The sequence below is a fragment of the Rhinatrema bivittatum genome, chromosome 3 (assembly GCF_901001135.1).
Source record: "Rhinatrema bivittatum chromosome 3, aRhiBiv1.1, whole genome shotgun sequence".
In the NCBI taxonomy this organism is placed as follows: domain Eukaryota; kingdom Metazoa; phylum Chordata; class Amphibia; order Gymnophiona; family Rhinatrematidae; genus Rhinatrema; species Rhinatrema bivittatum.
The window spans coordinates 77820685-77836968 of NC_042617.1; the positions used below are offsets into that span (position 1 = coordinate 77820685).

Here is a 16284-nt window from a genome sequence, read left to right on the forward strand (position 1 = left end):
CTTCTTAGTGTTTGGGTAATTGCCAGGTTCTTGTGGCCTGGTTTGGCTTCTGTTGAAAACAGGATGCTGGGCTTGATGGACCCTTGATCTGACCCAGCATGGCAATTTCTTATGTTCTTATGTTCTGGAGACCATGACTCAAAAGGGACAGACAGGATGGAAGCAGTCCAGAGAAGGGTGACAAAAATGGTGGTGGGGGGTGGGGGTCTTTATCAAATGATTTATGAGGAGAGATTGAAGGACCTAAATATGTATACCCTGGAGGAGAGGAGGTGCAGGGGAGATATGATACAGACCTTCAGATACCTGAAAGGTTTTAATGATGCTCAATCGACAAACCTTCTCCATTGGAAAGAAATCAGTAGAACTAGGGGTCACAAAATGAAACTCCAGGGAGAACAACTCAGAACCAATGTCAGGAAATATTTATTCACTAAGAGGGTGGTGGATGCTTGGAATGCCCTTCCAGAGGAGGTGGTGAAGACAAAAATGGTGAAAGATTTCAGAGGGTCATGGGATAAACACTGTGAAGCCCTATAGGCTAGAGGAGAGAAATGAGGAAAAAAGTGCATGGATGTAACTTGCTAGTATGGCGGTTACTACCTTTAACCAATAAGCCTTCATACTGTTGATGCAACTCCATTATTGCTTTTTGCTTTAACAGTATGGGGAAAAGAGGAAAAGGGGAATCTGTTTCAGACAGCAACCAACAAGGCTTTGAATTTTATGGTTGGAGAAAACAAATATATTTGGGTGTAACTTGCTAATTTGGCTTTTACTACCCTTAACCAATAAGCCTTATACTTATGATGCAATTCCAACATTGCTCTCTGCTTCAATAGCAAGAAGTAATGGGAAACTGGACTCAGGGCTCTGATTTTGACAGTTTGGGAAACTAAGCATGGGGGTAACATGTATGAGGCAGCAAATGCCACCCCCTGATGCTACCATTATGGGGGAGACCTGTATGGCACGGCTGATGCTACCATAAGCTTGCTGAGCAAACTGGATGGACCATTTGTTCATTTTCTGCCATCATTTCTATATTTTTATGTTGCTATAATTCTAGAGAGGATTTACAGAGTTTTGCTGGATTTTGTCTGTGATAGTAGCCACTTGTTAAAACAGAGTATCCTGAATTTGCCTGTAGTGGATGGTGGTCAGGGGCTGACCTTGTGAGCAGAACAGCAGTTTTCAGGTTTCAATCCCCTTCAGAGATTATTGTTCTCTGAGGAGCCTCCTTTTGGAGACGGACAGCAGAGAGTAGGGTGACTAGGATATGATAGAGAGCTATTCTTGATTGATACCAAAAAGGTTGATAAAGCTAGACTGACTGTGTGGCTATCAGAGGATTCAATATCTAATATATTACACAATAAAGGGTGAGTTTTAGAAGTCTGGCACATGCATTAATTAGGGGATGCACAAATAAGTTAGGCTCACACATGCCGAGCTATTTTAAAAGCTGCCCAGATATGTGCATATCTCCCACAGCACAACATATCTCTACGTTTTCAATGAAGGGGTCATGGGCTTGGGTCTAGGCAGGGCATGGGCATTTCTGGAACATGAACCAAAGATGTGCGTGATAAATACTTACGTCCCTGGGTGCACACCGAAGGCCCCATGACATGTAAGTTACTTCTGCTTTTGAGGAGGTGTAAGTTGTAAAATAAAGAAACACTAGGCAGATTTGCGGGGTTTAATGGTCAGGGCTAACTGGGGGGGGAGAATGGTATTAAACTAGGGGGTTTGTAAGATCTAATCTCTTAATGAGTGAACTGGGGATGAACTAGTAAAAAGTGGGAATGGCATTGTCAGACGCCCTTTTAAAATCCCCCGATTACACGATAGAAGCGAGATTTCCATGCCCACTTAAAATTCAGTGCACATGTGCGTGCACATGTGCATGCATGCCCACATTAAAATTCAGTGCACATGTGCGTGCATGTTATAAAATAGCCATGTCTCTGTATATGGGCTGACATATGTGTGCAAATGTGCGCCCGCACATCGGTTTGAAAGTTACTGTCCCTATCTATTCTTTTTGTCAAAATATTGTGTTGGAAATAAAGTCTGCTCGTCCTAAAGATTGTTTAGAGGATCTAGAAATATTTTTTTCAGAGAAACATCTCCTGATAGATTCACTGTTTTATTCTCTCTGTTGGTATCGCCTAGAATAGAGCAGTCTGCTGATAACGTACTCATTATTAGTTTTGAAAGATATGTATGTTTTATTTTGATTTAGTAGGAAAACAGAAACTCTGTAGGCTAGCGGTTAAAATCAGACACTATCAACAGCATAAGAATACCCCATTAGATAGAAAATCTAAGGATGGGATTAAATAAAATGCTTTTATTTCAGTACAAAAAAGCAAAAGTTATAAAATATAAAAATTAAAATACTGCATATGGAATTCCAAGAGAAAATAAATAGTTACAGATTCAATATCAAATCACAATCAACAATTTTACAAAGTACATTATCAACAACCTATTTTACTTTACATTTTTTAGTATTATGAACCGTTTCATAATATTTATATTCAAATTTAATTCTTGAAACAATTAAAAAATAGAAAACAACAAGAGCATTCTCTAGTCCTGAACCAGCAATTTTGGGGTTTTTTTTTTCATTGTCCCAACAGAAATTTAGTAAGACACTCAGCCTCTCTCTTTTGAGACCAATATTTAATCCCAAATATAAATACTGTGGAGAAATTGATAACAAATAAGGAAAAAAAATGCTCTTCATAAAACTGAAAAGAGGTTTTAACCTAGGCCACTGCAAGAACATAGGAAAGATGGTTGCCTTATCTGAGCAGAAAGGACGAGTCTCTGACACCGCAGGGTTTAGATGTTTCACATTGGTACTGATGAACCCCTGCAGGACTTTCCACTGGAGATCACCAGAGCATTTTGGGATTGGGGGTTATACAACTTTCTCCAGGCAGGCTTTATAGATACATCCGTCCATCCTTAGTTCTTCTCTCCAAATGGTGTCTGGGGAATTCTTATGCTGTTGATAGTGTCTGATTTTAACTGCTAGCATGTAGAGCTTCTGTTTTCCTTCTATAGCAAATTAAAATAAACATATCTTTCATATATATATAGAGAGAGAGAGAGAGAGAGAGAGAGAGAGAGAGTGAGTGAGAGAGAATTCCTTATCCTAGTAAACATTCTCTGTCTTACAAATTTGTTTTTGTTTCTTTAAAAGAAATTTAGATTTGTGCTTTGTATTTCTTCCAGCTCTACATTTTCAGCAGACCTTTATTATATGGCTATTTGTTAGATGTTTATCTTACAAGTTGTAGTTTGTTTTTCCATTTGTAATGAAAGGGAAGGTAAACTCAATTTCCAGAAAAACTGGGCCAATAATAATGCTCAGTGAGAAATTAGATTTTGTTTGTTGCTTTTCAAGCTGCAATGGGCTAATGGATTCTCATAACTTAAAAACCTAATATAAAACATCTACAAACTGAATTGGGATCAGAAAGTAAAAGTTATGGGTGTTTTAAAATTATTCATTGATACCAGGAAAATTACAAATTCACAGTTGAATCCATTTGTCCTGCCTCTGCAGGGTAAAAGTATAGACCTGTGTTTCAAGTCAAGTTATTCAAAGGTACTAATGTATAAACAGAGCCAGCGCTATTTTTGGGAGTTGGAATATAATGGCTGTTTCTCATATGAGAATTATGAACAGATGAAGAAGTTTCTGTTCGGCAAATCTGGGCTTGCATTTCACAGCAACCAAATTTACTCATCAAGATGAAAAAATCTTTACGAAAAGTCTTTGTAAAAATTGCATAAAGGAATGGATTAGCGCATGAATTGATTGGGTAGAATAAAACCAGAAGAATCTTGGATTTTGATACTGTGATAAGAGGTATCTTGAGTGATGCTGAAATTGCAAAAAAGGATATTGGAGCCATGCAGAGAAAATCAGTAAAGATCAATATGGCCATGCGCTTGGCAATTTTTGTGTCACTGTTTGAAGAGACAGCATTGGGATTTCTAACAGTAAGGTAAATTCGGATGTAGCAGGAACAGATTATTAAAAATGCAAAGACATTCAATACCAAAATAAATATGATATAACCCTGAGACAAAGGTGTTTCAATATCCATAGGCAAGCAGATGCTAACTTTCATATAACTGCTGACTCCAAGGATAGGGAGAAGGGCCATAGTGAAGGAAAAAATCCATCCAATTAACATGATAACTGCCGCGTGCCAAAATCGAACTTTACGATCTAGCTGCATTGCATACGTTATTGTATGCCATCTTTCCAGGGTAATCATAGTCAGAGTGTAGACCGAGAGTTCACTTGCAAAAACTGTGAAGAAACCTGCAGCATCACATCCTGCTCCAGTTTGCCAGTCTATTGCATAGTTGTAGTACTGACTTTTGGTTTGAATATCCACAGACGCAATCACTAATAGATAGATGCCCATACACAGGTCAGCGAATGCAAGATTGCACATTAGAAACCGAGGAACAGTGAATTTATACTGACTGGTTATTAAAATAATCAGGACAGTGATGTTCCCAGTGATAGCTAGGATATTGATAAACCATATAAGGACTCTGAGAATGTTGTGTCCCATGATGTCTTCACATGGATTAAATGCATCAGGCTTAGGGAAGCAGATCACATCTGGTGCTTCATTACATAAGAAATAGTCAAAGTGAAATTCATCTTCATTTTCTGCCCAGTCAACATCTTCTCCATAGTTTGAAACATAACCTTCATTTGCAGATCTTTTGTGTATCCTGTCCACAGGCTTCTCATCAGAGTCTTCATTTTCATAAGACTTAGTACATATAGGATGCAGTTCTGTACTAAAAGAGGAAAACAATATAGTTCAGAATAACTCTTATCAATGAGAATAGCATGTAAAAATACAAAACAAAACATACTATTTGTTATAAATAATGACATTTTTTATGGGAATTCCTAAATGATATTACTAGATATAAAAGCTTCCTTTCTGCAGCCATACCAACATTTCTGAAGAGACTTGTGTGGGTCTAGAATAGGGGTGGGCAATCGTTTTTGTACCTGGGCCCACATTACAGGTTCTCATCTGCTACAGGGGATGGGGGATGGGGGGGGGGGGGGGCAAGTGGAATCCCTCTAGGAGCTCCTATTACAGAATTTCTTCAGTCTCAGAGAAATATTGTAATGCTGAAAAAGGCACAGAAACAATAGTGAAGATATGTCTGCAGTGCAGGAGGAACAACATGAGAAGTATTGTAGGTGAAGGGGACACCTTAGTATACCACTATCCTATCCTCCGCCATTACAAACCAGGACCCCTATTACAACGCTTCTCCTTACTAGAGATGTGCATTCGTTTATGATGAATTAGGCAATTTCAATTTCAATTTCAACCCCCCAAGACTTGCCAAAAGTCCATGGGAGTCCAATGGGGGTCCGGAAGCGATCTCGCAATCAGCTGGCAGTAATCAAAATGGCGCCGATAGCCTTTCCCATACTATGTCACAGGGGCTACCGGTGCCATTGGTCAGCCCTGTCACATGGTAGGAGCACAAGATGGTGCCGATGGCCATGTGACAGGGGCTGATCAATGGCACCGGTAGCCCCATGACATAGTAGGTCAGAAGCTATCAGCGCTATTTTGATTGAGGCAGGCCCGAAAGTCAGATGGCAAGGAGGGAAAAATCCCTCGCGAGACCCCACTGGATCACCACGGATGTTGGTAAGTCTTTGGGAGGGATCGGGATGGTGGGGGGGGGGGGGGTTGTATTTAATGTTTTATAGTAAATTTTAATGCTTGGGGTGGGTTGTTTTTTTTTTAGCTTCGTTTTCCCATGTCGTTTTTTGGGCCGGTTTCGTTTTTCCCACTTAGTTTTTTGTTCGTTTTCCCAAAAAAACTAACCGAGGAAAAATGAACTTTACCCAGAAGCGTCAGACTCAAAAAACGACCCGGTAGTAAAAAACGAAGCTCATCTCTACTCCTTACACTCCCTGAGTAGGCATTGCTGTTGCCAGTTATGAGCAATGAGAGTTCACACAGCCAGACCTCTGTGTTCCTGTAGCACTACATTGCACAAAAGTATGCAAACACAGAGACCTCCACCAAAAATGACCCCATTACAGTGAGTGAAGATACCACCATGCACTTGACACTGCTCCCTAATTGAGTTGCAGGGCTTCCTGCTAATCTTGTTACCAGCTCCTTCCCTCAAGACAGATAGTGCTGATCAATGGCAATCATTTCCAGGATGTTAGTCAACAGTGACAGAGGCATACCAGGTAGTGTAATCCATAGTTTACCCTCTCTGTTCTAGAAACTCATGTACTACTGCATTTTTTAATTTAGTCATTTGAAAAGTATTACAACCTACAAGAATTTCAAATACTTTAAAAGGAAATGTAGCATTGTCAATGTAATTATAGTCAATACAAATATAGAAGAAAATAGATACTCTGATAGCAATGTTATTTTCCATCTGGGGATCAATGACCTTGCTAGAAAATGGAATCCTTACAATACAGAAAGATTTCCAAAATCTAGGAAAGAAGATCAGACACATGGCAAAAGGCCATTACCTTTTTGAAAATATTACCTGTTCAGGGAAAGGGGAAGGAAAGGCTCTGCCATATTAATAACTTCAATTTCTGGTTCAAAACATGGGGGTAGGTTTTATAAAAGTACGCCCGTGTGTACTTTTGTTCACGCAACAGTCGCAAACAAAAGTACGCCGGATTTCAATAGATACGCGCGTAGCCGCGCGTATCTTTTAATATCTGGGATTTCGGAGCGGCCTCGGAGGGATCTTTCGTTCCGCCTCCCCCCACCTTCCCCTTCCTTCCCCTACCTAACTCCCCCCCAGCCCTATCTAACCCCCCACCTTTATTGCGCCATCACCTGACCCGGGGGCTGGTCTGGAGGCCTCGGCCATGCCCCCCAGAATGCCCCCGGGCTGGTGCCATGCCCCCGGAACGCCCCCCCGGAACTCCCTGAATGTCGCGCCCCCGACACGCCCCCCCTACAAAGCCCTGGGACTTACGTGTGTCCCGGGGCTTGCACGCGCCGCTGATCCTATGCAAAATAGGCTCGGCGCGCGCTGGGTTTTTTTAAGGGTTACGCACGTAACTTATGCACGTAACCCTTTTAAAATCCACCCCATGGTGTAAAGCAAGCGGTTTTGGAGCCATGTATGGTGCAATAAAAAGTTATATGGTAAGGATAGTCTACATTTGTTCTTGGCAGGAAGGAGGATGCTAAGCAAGAAATTCAGAGCATACATTATCAGGCATTTAAATTAGAGGATGGAGTGGCAGGTAGTAGTCAATTAAATTTCCATATCATCCCCAAGCCATACAGGAATTGGGAGGAGAAAATACAAAATCAATCAGCACAAAATAACAGAAAAGGTGACTAGGAAGAGAAGCAAAGCACAGAAGAAAAGTTGGAAAGCGATGACCACAAATACTCATAGTCTGAGTAATAAAATCCCAGACCTGAAGGACTTGGACAAGTTGCTGTTACAGAGACTTGGCTCATGGAGTCTCATAATTGGAATATGGCCATCCCGGGCTATATACTTGATAAGGAAGTACAGAGAGAATAGAAAAGGGGGAGGAATAGCTCTTTATGTAAAAAATAATATCCAAGCAACTGAAAAGCAAGGGATGGGGTAGGGAAGAAGCATTATGGGCTGTCCTATAGATCTCCGACTCAAATAGAAGAATTAGACAGAGATCTGGTTGAAGACATACAAAAGGTGGGAAAGAAGGGAGATGTGTTGCATGTTGGGGATTTTAATCTGCTGGATGTGGATTAAAGTATCCCTCCAGCGGAATCTGCAAGAACTAGAGAGATATAGTGGATGCCTTTCAAGGGGCGCTTCTTAAACAAATGTTAATGGAGCCAACAAGGGAGGGTATGATACTTGATCTAGTGCTCACAGATGGGGAAAATGTCTGTAATGTCTGGGTAGATACCCACCTGAGCACCAGTGACCATTAGAAGTTATGGTTTGATATCACAAATAAGATAGAGAGAAGTCATACAAAGACCCGTGTTTTCAATTTCAAAAATACAGACTTTATCAAAATGGGGATGTTCCTGCAGGAAGAACTAGAAGACTGGTATATAATGAATGAGTAGAACAACAGTGGGCTAAATTAAAAGGAGGTGTTACAAAGGCAACATAATCTATATATTAGAAAAGTATACAAAAGTAAGAGGAAAAAAAGAAACCGATCTGGTTCTCAAAGGATGTGGCTGAAAAAATTCAGGCAAAAAGAACAGCAAGCAAGAAGTATCAAGGATCCAAACAAGAGGAACAGAGGGAAGAATACCTGGTGAAACTGAGGAAGTCAAAGAAAGAAATCAAGAAAACAAAGGTCAAGTGGAAGAAAGGATTGCCAAAGAGGTAAAGCAAGGTAATAAAATATTTTTTAGAGAAAGAAAGAAGGCCCTAAATGGTATAATGAAGTTGAAAGGTGATGGGGAGACATGTGTGGAGAGAGATGGAGAAATGGTAGAAATATTAAACAAATACTTCAACTTGGTGTTCACTAAAGAAGACTCTGGAGAAGGACCGATACTGGTTGACAAGACTGTGTTAGGATTTTGCCTGCTACACAGTCTTATCATACCTCCCTGATGCCTCCCCACCTGTAGAGTCCCTCAGTGGGCCTCATCACTAGTCTTGTCAAGCTACTCCTCACTGCTCTTGCCACATCCAAGTTCCAGCCCTAAGTAACCCTGCCTTGCCAGAAGCTCTTTATCATCTCATGGTGTCACTTCTGGCTTAATGACCTGACCCTTGTTCTTGCTTTGTCTTATGGCCTATGGGTCTTCTGCCTTGCCTTGCCTTGAGGCCCTTGGGCCTGTCTTGCCTTGTTCCCTGTCTTGAGGCCTCTGACCTATTCTCTATTGTATCCTGCCTTGAGGCCTTCAGGCCTATTCTGTCTGTTCCAAGCCTTACTGCCTTCAGGCTTCTATGTCCTTTGTTCAGTGTTTCCATTGTCTGCCTTGTCTAAGTCTTGCTCCAGTCTGCCTTGTTGATCTTGTCCTGTCTGTTCCAGTCTCCAGTCCTGCCTGTACCAGAGCATTGTCCTTACCTTGTCTCACCCTTGTCTTATCTAGTTCCAGGTACTGCTTAATATCCAGCCTTGCCTTGTCCTGCCAGCCAAGTCTGCCTGGTCCAGCCTGCCAAGACTTGTCTGCCTTATCCTACCCGCCAAGCCTGCTTTGTCTTCAGCTTTGCCTGTCTGAGCTTGCCTGCCCAGCGGTGCCTGTCCAGACCTGCCTTCAGCCTTGCCTGTCCAGCTTTGCCATGCCTACTTGTGTTCCTGCCTGTGTGGACTCACCACTATGATATACTGCCTCCACAGAGAACTATTGGCCCCCAGAACCCAAGGGCTCAACTTGAGGGGGAGTGGGCTGATTAGGCGAAAGACTAGCCCTTGTTTTGCTCCAAGTCCTGTAGATGGGAGTGGGATAGACAAAACTCCATTTAAAGAAAAGAATGTATGGAAAGAGCTAGGAAAACTGAAAGTAGACAAGTCCATGGGGCCAGATAAGGTACATCCCAGAATACTCAGGAAGCTCAGAGATATGATCTGTTCAATAGATCCCTGGATTCTGGAGTGACTGGAGAAGAGTTGTGGTGTTCCCATTACAAAAGTGGAAGCAGAGGGGAGGCTGGAAACTACAGGCCAGTTAGCCTCACCTTAGTGGTGGGAAAATTAATGGAGTCTGTGCTGAAGGAAAGGATAGTGAATTCTCTACAATTTGGTGGGTTGCTGGACTGATAGGAGAAAGGACTGAAGAAACAGCAAGGAAGGCTGTCTAACAAAGCCGTGAGGGCAACAAAACAGAATTAGCAGCCAATGTCCAGAAAATTGGATAATCTTTATTGCGAGGTGACACGAGTGTGTAAAGAGTGCCCAACTCTGGCCGAGTTTCGCCCTCTTAAGTGGGGCTACATCAGGGGCTACAACATACAAATAACACACATAAATAAATAATAAAAATCGTAAAAACATAATTAATACAAACAAATAAAATGGTAACATAAAAATGTGGTGTGACAAACATGTCACACCACATTTTTATGTTACCATTTTATTTGTTTGTATTAATTATGTTTTTACGATTTTTATTATTTATTTATGTGTGTTATTTGTATGTTGTAGCCCCTGATGTAGCCCCACTTAAGAGGGCGAAACTCGGCCAGAGTTGGGCACTCTTTACACACTCGTGTCACCTCGCAATAAAGATTATCCAATTTTCTGGACATTGGCTGCTAATTCTGTTTTGTTGCCCTGATAGGAGAAAGCACATAATGGTAAATGGAACCTAGTCTGAAAAGAGAACTGTGTTAAGTGGAATGCCATAGGGATCAGTTTTGGGACTGGTTCTGTTCAATATCTTTGTGAGCAGCATTACAAAAGGGATAGAAGATAAAGTGTGTGTTGATGATACTAAGATCTGCAACAGAGTGGATATGCCTGAAGGAGCAGAGAGAATAAAAAGTGAATTAAGAAAGCTTGGTTGAAGGCTTAGCAGGTGGGATTCAATCATTTCACCACCACATAAGGAAACACAATTTGCTATATTGCAAATATTGGGGCAGATTTTCAAAGGGTTATGTGCGTAACCCTGAAAACCTGTCACTGCGCGCGCCTAGCCTATTTTGCATAGGCTCGGCAATGCGCGCAAGCCCCAGGACATGCGTATGTCCCGGGGCTTGAAAAAATGGGCGGGGAGTGGGCGGGACCGAGGCTTATGGCACAGCAGTTGTGCCAGGGGATCGCGCAACCTACGCCTGCCCAGAGGCAGGCACAACTTCGCAAACAAAGGTGAGGGGGGGTTTAGATAGGGCTGGGGGGAGGGTTTGGTAGGGGAAGGTAGGTGGGGGTGGAAGGAAAGTTCCCTCCAAGGCCGCTCCGAAATCGGAGCTCCGAAATCGGAGCGGCCTCGGAGGGAACAGGGAAAGCCATCGGGGCTCCCCTAGAGCTCAGCGCGCGCAAGGTGCACAAGTGAGCACCCCCTTGCGTGTGCCAACCCTGGATTTTATAACATGCATGCGGCTGCGCGCGCATGTTATACAATCGGGCGTAGGTTTGTGCGTGCCAGGTTGTGCGCACAAATCTACGCCCGCATGTAAGTTTTAAAATCTGGCCCATTCTGTTTATCAATACAAAAACCTTTATATGTAAACAATACACTAAAAATATCCCTCCCATTTTTTCAAACACACACACACACATTCATAACATTCACTCAATGCACTTATTACTTAAACTCCAACAAATTAGGATCCTATTTGTTTTGCCTATATTAGGCTTCCTCAGGGAATATACCGTGTTTCCCCGATAGTAAGACACCCCTGATAGTAAGACGTAGTGGGAATTTTAGGGGGGTCGGCTAATGTAACACATCCCCCGAAAGTAAGACGTACCTGTCATTTAAAAAAAAAATTATTTTTAAATACCTGTCGGAGGGCCGCGTGGGTCCAGGCGGCTGGCGGCGGGAGCCGGGTGGTCGCGTGTTAAATCTAGGCCGCGGGCGGGTGGGCGCTTGTTCCAGGCGGTGGCGGCGGCGGGGAGGGGGGGGGGCGGGTGGACGCGCGTTAGTTCGAGACGGCCGGCGGGCGGCGGGTGGTCGCGTGTTAAATCTAGGCTGGGTCGCAGAGGCGCGCATTCATTCACTGCCGGTGGGGGCTGCCTCGGCAGCCCCCACCGGCAGTGAATGAATGCGCGCACAGGCCCACAGCGCCTGTGCGACCCCTGCGATTCGGCGCTGGGGGCTGCCGGTGGGGGCTGTGGCAGTGAATGAATTCATTCATCCAGGCGGAGGAGCCGGCTGCTTTCTCCGCTGCCGGCTGCTTTCGGCTGCCGCTGCCGGCTGCTTTCGGCGCTCAAGGCAGTCACGTGCTGTGACGTCACGGCATGTGACTGCCTTGAGCGCCGAAAGCAGCCGGCAGTGGCAGCCGAAAGCAGCCAGCAGCAGCGAAAGCAGCCGGCTCCTCCGCCTGGATGAATGAATTCATTCACTGCCGCAGCCCCCACCGGCAGCCCCCAGCGCCGAATCGCAGGGGTCGCACAGGCGCTGTGGGCCTGTGCGCGCATTCATTCACTGCCGGTGGGGGCTGCCGAGGCAGCCCCCACCGGCAGTGAATGAATGCGCGCCTGTGCGACCCGGCCTAGATTTAACACGCGACCACCCGCCGCCCGCCGGCCGTCTCGAACTAACGCGCGTCCACCCGCCCCCCCCCGCCGCCGCCGCCGCCTGGAACAAGCGCCCACCCGCCCGCGGCCTAGATTTAACACGCGACCACCCGGCTCCCGCCGCCAGCCGCCTGGACCCACTCGGCCCTCCGACAGGTATTTAAAAATAATTTTTTTTTGAACACTCAGGTTTTTTTTCCAATATAAGACATACCCTGAAAGTAAGACATAGTAGGACTTTTGGGGGTAAAAAGAAAGTAAGACGCTGTCTTATATTCGGTGAAACACGGTATCAACAACCACTTTTACATCTCTCCTAAATGTGTTCGCCACTTTTGATGTAAATTCCTATTCTTCTTAAATTGTGTTCACTTTGGTCCTCTAACTTTTCATCCGATTTCTTCTTTAAATATTCACCAAGATGGGTCCACTCTCTTCCCTTATTCCTTTTTATTGACTACTGTAAATGCTGTACAAAGCATACCATCAACACATTTATATTTTATCTCCCCAAAACATTTCTAAATAAATTGTATAATACCATATTACCCTCTTACCTCAATATTTTACCACAACATCCATTCCCGTTTCACCAACCAAATACTTCATCGCTATTATTGCCACTTCTCCTGTTACCCCGGATGTTATACATGATGCATTTTTTATCTACAAATAAAAATATTTTTCCGATTCTTTAAACTAGAAACTTATTCTCTTTAATATTCCCAAAAACTCTTCTACACTTTTAATTGCTTCTAACAAATAACTCTTATCAAAAATTAAAATAAAATAATCACCTACACAATTTCACTTCCTTACCCGCGTGTCCTTTCACAAACATCCGACTCGTCTCTCAAGTCAAATATCCACTATCTGGAAGATAAAGGCATACTAGTTCCACAAATCTAATACTTTTCCCACATATAAAATGTTCATTGTATAGCCATTTCAAATCCCTCACACTTTTTTCACCCATACGGTTTGGAACACTACCTCCCTCTTTAGAAACGCCGCGCCTGTGTACTCCGACTTCCTCTCTCTCTTTTAAACCATCTTATATTCATTATACACACCCCTCATGCTCTTCCCATATATAATGTGTTGAAAATATAGCCATTTAAAATCCCCCATATATAGGGTGTTAAAAGGTTAGCGATTCAAAATCCCCCATGTATAAGATGTTAAAAATACAACAATTCAAAATCACCCATTCCTTTTTTCACCCATGCGGTCTGGAACATTGCCTCCCTCTTAGAAACGCCGCACCTGCGTACTCCTACTTCCCCTCTCTCTTTTAAACCATCTTATCTCATTATGCATCAATTCCCATAATGCCATATGCCAAAAACCTTTCTTCCCATGCACTACTGCTTTTAAACTATTCAATATCAATATAACTACCTCCGCTTATGATAATGTTTGCCACTCAATTTCCCTGTTTAAACCTTTAGGTTCTTTCAATATCTGGTTTTTTGTAACATCACCTGCTCTTCTATTAAAATCTTCCTGTAAATCTACAAATCTTAAATCATTCTCTGTGTAAGACATCTGAAGCCAATGCTCCACCAATGGAGCCTGCAGTTTATTGGTTCTGATACAACTCAAGTGTTCACAAATTCAAACATCCACCATCCATTTAGTATAACCAATGTATATAAGCTCACAGGGACATATTAAAGCATAAACCACCTGCACACTCTTACAGTTATATTTACCCCTCAGTCTATAAATCAGACCTGTACCTGGACATACAAATTCTGAACCTCTTACTGCTAATGGACAGATTGAACATTGCCCGAAAGGTTCCTGTCCCTTAAGATCTTCTCTTTCCCATAAGGTATCATCAGATCTAATCAACAAATTCCGTAATGATCTATTTTTCTGAATAGCAAATACTGGTAATTCTCTAAATAATGGATCCCCTGCCAAAATATGCCAATGTTTTTGAATAATTTTCTTGATCTTTGATACATTACTGGAAAAGGGTATAGCATATACCACCCTGCCAAGATCAGATTTTTTTTTACCTGTAATAAGCTACCTGTGCAGAATATCCTCTCTCTTGGAATCTCATCTTCATATCCTGAGCCTGTTTTTTATATTCCTCAACTGTTGAACACAGTGTTCTTAATCGTAAAAACTGTGAAATTGGGATGTTATTTTTCAACTGTCGGGGATGAAAACTATTTGCATGCAGAGTGGTATTTTTATCAGTCTCCTTTCGATAGATTGAAGTTTTTAACTGTCCTCTATGCTTACTAATAATTATATCCAAAAATGGAATACTACATTGCTTAAATGTGACTTCAAATTTAAAGTTCTCATTGATTGTATTAATCCATAATACAAACTCCCTTAATAATTGCTCAGGATCTGACCATACAAAAAATATGTCATCGATAAACCGCTTCCATGTCACTATGTGGTCCATATATCTTGATGGATATATATAAGTATCTTCAAATGCCCCCAAATAAAGACATTCTATGACTGGAGCCATTGGCAATCCCATTCGGATACCTTTTACATGTTGGTACACATGATCTTCAAACTTGAAAAAACTCCTCGTCAAGACTATAATTGACAACTGCAAACACAAATCTACTAATTCCTGTCTGGGAACCCTCTCATCATATCTACAAGGCCTTGCTCCAGACCTTCCAAAGGGACCATCCAGAGAAACCTAAGCGAGTAAGGGGGAGGCCTAGAAGGGGGGCGGATACTGTTGTGCGTTCCGGCTGCGTGGGCGTCATGACTGGGCCTGCTCACCAGGCATTACTGTCCACTAACACAGGCTTACCCGCTGCTGCTAACCCTTGGTGTCCCTGTCGCTCACTGCGGCCACCCTCGGCATCCCCATCTCTACAGGCTTCACAGCGGAGCTCCTGTCGGGGCTCCACATCGTCAACTGGCTCGGCCCCGCCTCTAGGCGTGTCATAGTGAGGGCAAAGGCGATCGGCGCCATTTTGAGTATTGGCATCTGACGGCCGGCGTGCAGGAGGTCGCTCCCGGACCCCTGCTGGACTTTTGGCAAGTCTTGTGGGGGTCAGGAGGCCCCCCCAAGCTGGCCAAAAGTCCCTGTTGGTCCAACGGGGGTCCCGGAGCGACCTGCCGTCCAATGCCAGGACTCAAAATGGCGCCGATAGCCTTTGCCCATACTATGTCACAGGGGCTACCGGTGCCATTGGTCAGCCCCTATCACATGGTAGGAGCACAAGATGGCACCGGTGACCATGTGACAGGGACTGACCAATGGCACCGGTAGCCCCTGTGACGCAGGCTATCGGCGTCATGATGAAACCGGCAAACATGGTTGTGAGAATACAGGGATGGCTTCTGGACTCGCCGCTGGACCACCAGGGAGTTTTGGTAAGTCTTGGGGGTGTCAGGAGGGTGGGGGGTTGTAGTTAATTTTAATTTTAGCTGGGACAGGAATTTAACTCGCCGTAGTAACGTATTGACAGATCGACAACTTATGGAATTCTCCATACTTCCGCATGAAATGGAATTGACCCCCCATGAATACATATCACGAATGAACGAAAACGTTTTGGCTGCACATCCCTAGTCCACTCACTCTGCATCAGCCGCCAAACCTTGCTCGTGATGGGCACACCTCTCCGATACTTCTCCGGGAGACCACTGAAGGCCCACCTAAGTCCAGACAGTCCGAGTACCCAAGGACTCAACCTGCGGAAACCCCAAACTGTTATTGGTGAAGCTCCAGCTAGCCTCTTTCTCCTTGTGTGCTCCGCCTCCTGGTGGCAGGTGCTCTCTGGGTCCGACCAGAGGGCCGGACCAATCCTGCACAAGGCCAAGGGTCCACCTCCAGGGGTGAACATAACCTTGGGGTTCTAATTGATCCTGCACTTTCCGTGACCAAACACTTAACTGCAGTAACACAATCCTCTTTTCATAAGATTTGATTATTATGTCACCTGAAGTCATTACTTGATCTCAATGATTTCTGTACCATTTTGCAATCTCTTCTTTTTTCTGGTATCGATTATTGAAATTCTCTTCTGATAGGTCTTCCAGCATGTACCACACATCCCCTTCAAATT

At 43.6% G+C, this 16284-nt stretch overlaps 1 protein-coding gene across 2 annotated transcripts in view; it reads right to left on the reverse strand.

Moving 5' to 3' along the window:
* Positions 1-509: 509 nt before the first annotated feature.
* The window catches only part of LOC115086926 (follicle-stimulating hormone receptor-like), a 458076-nt gene continuing 442301 nt past the window's right edge, over positions 510-16284 (reverse strand). Inside the window, exon 10 of one of the 2 annotated variants that reach the window (XM_029593403.1) lies at positions 510-4845. In XM_029593403.1, coding sequence (XP_029449263.1) covers positions 3606-4845 — 1240 coding nt within the window. In that variant the 3' untranslated portion in view covers positions 510-3605. The remainder of the gene's footprint in view (positions 4846-16284) is intronic. The other variant, XM_029593404.1, reaches the window with a different exon arrangement.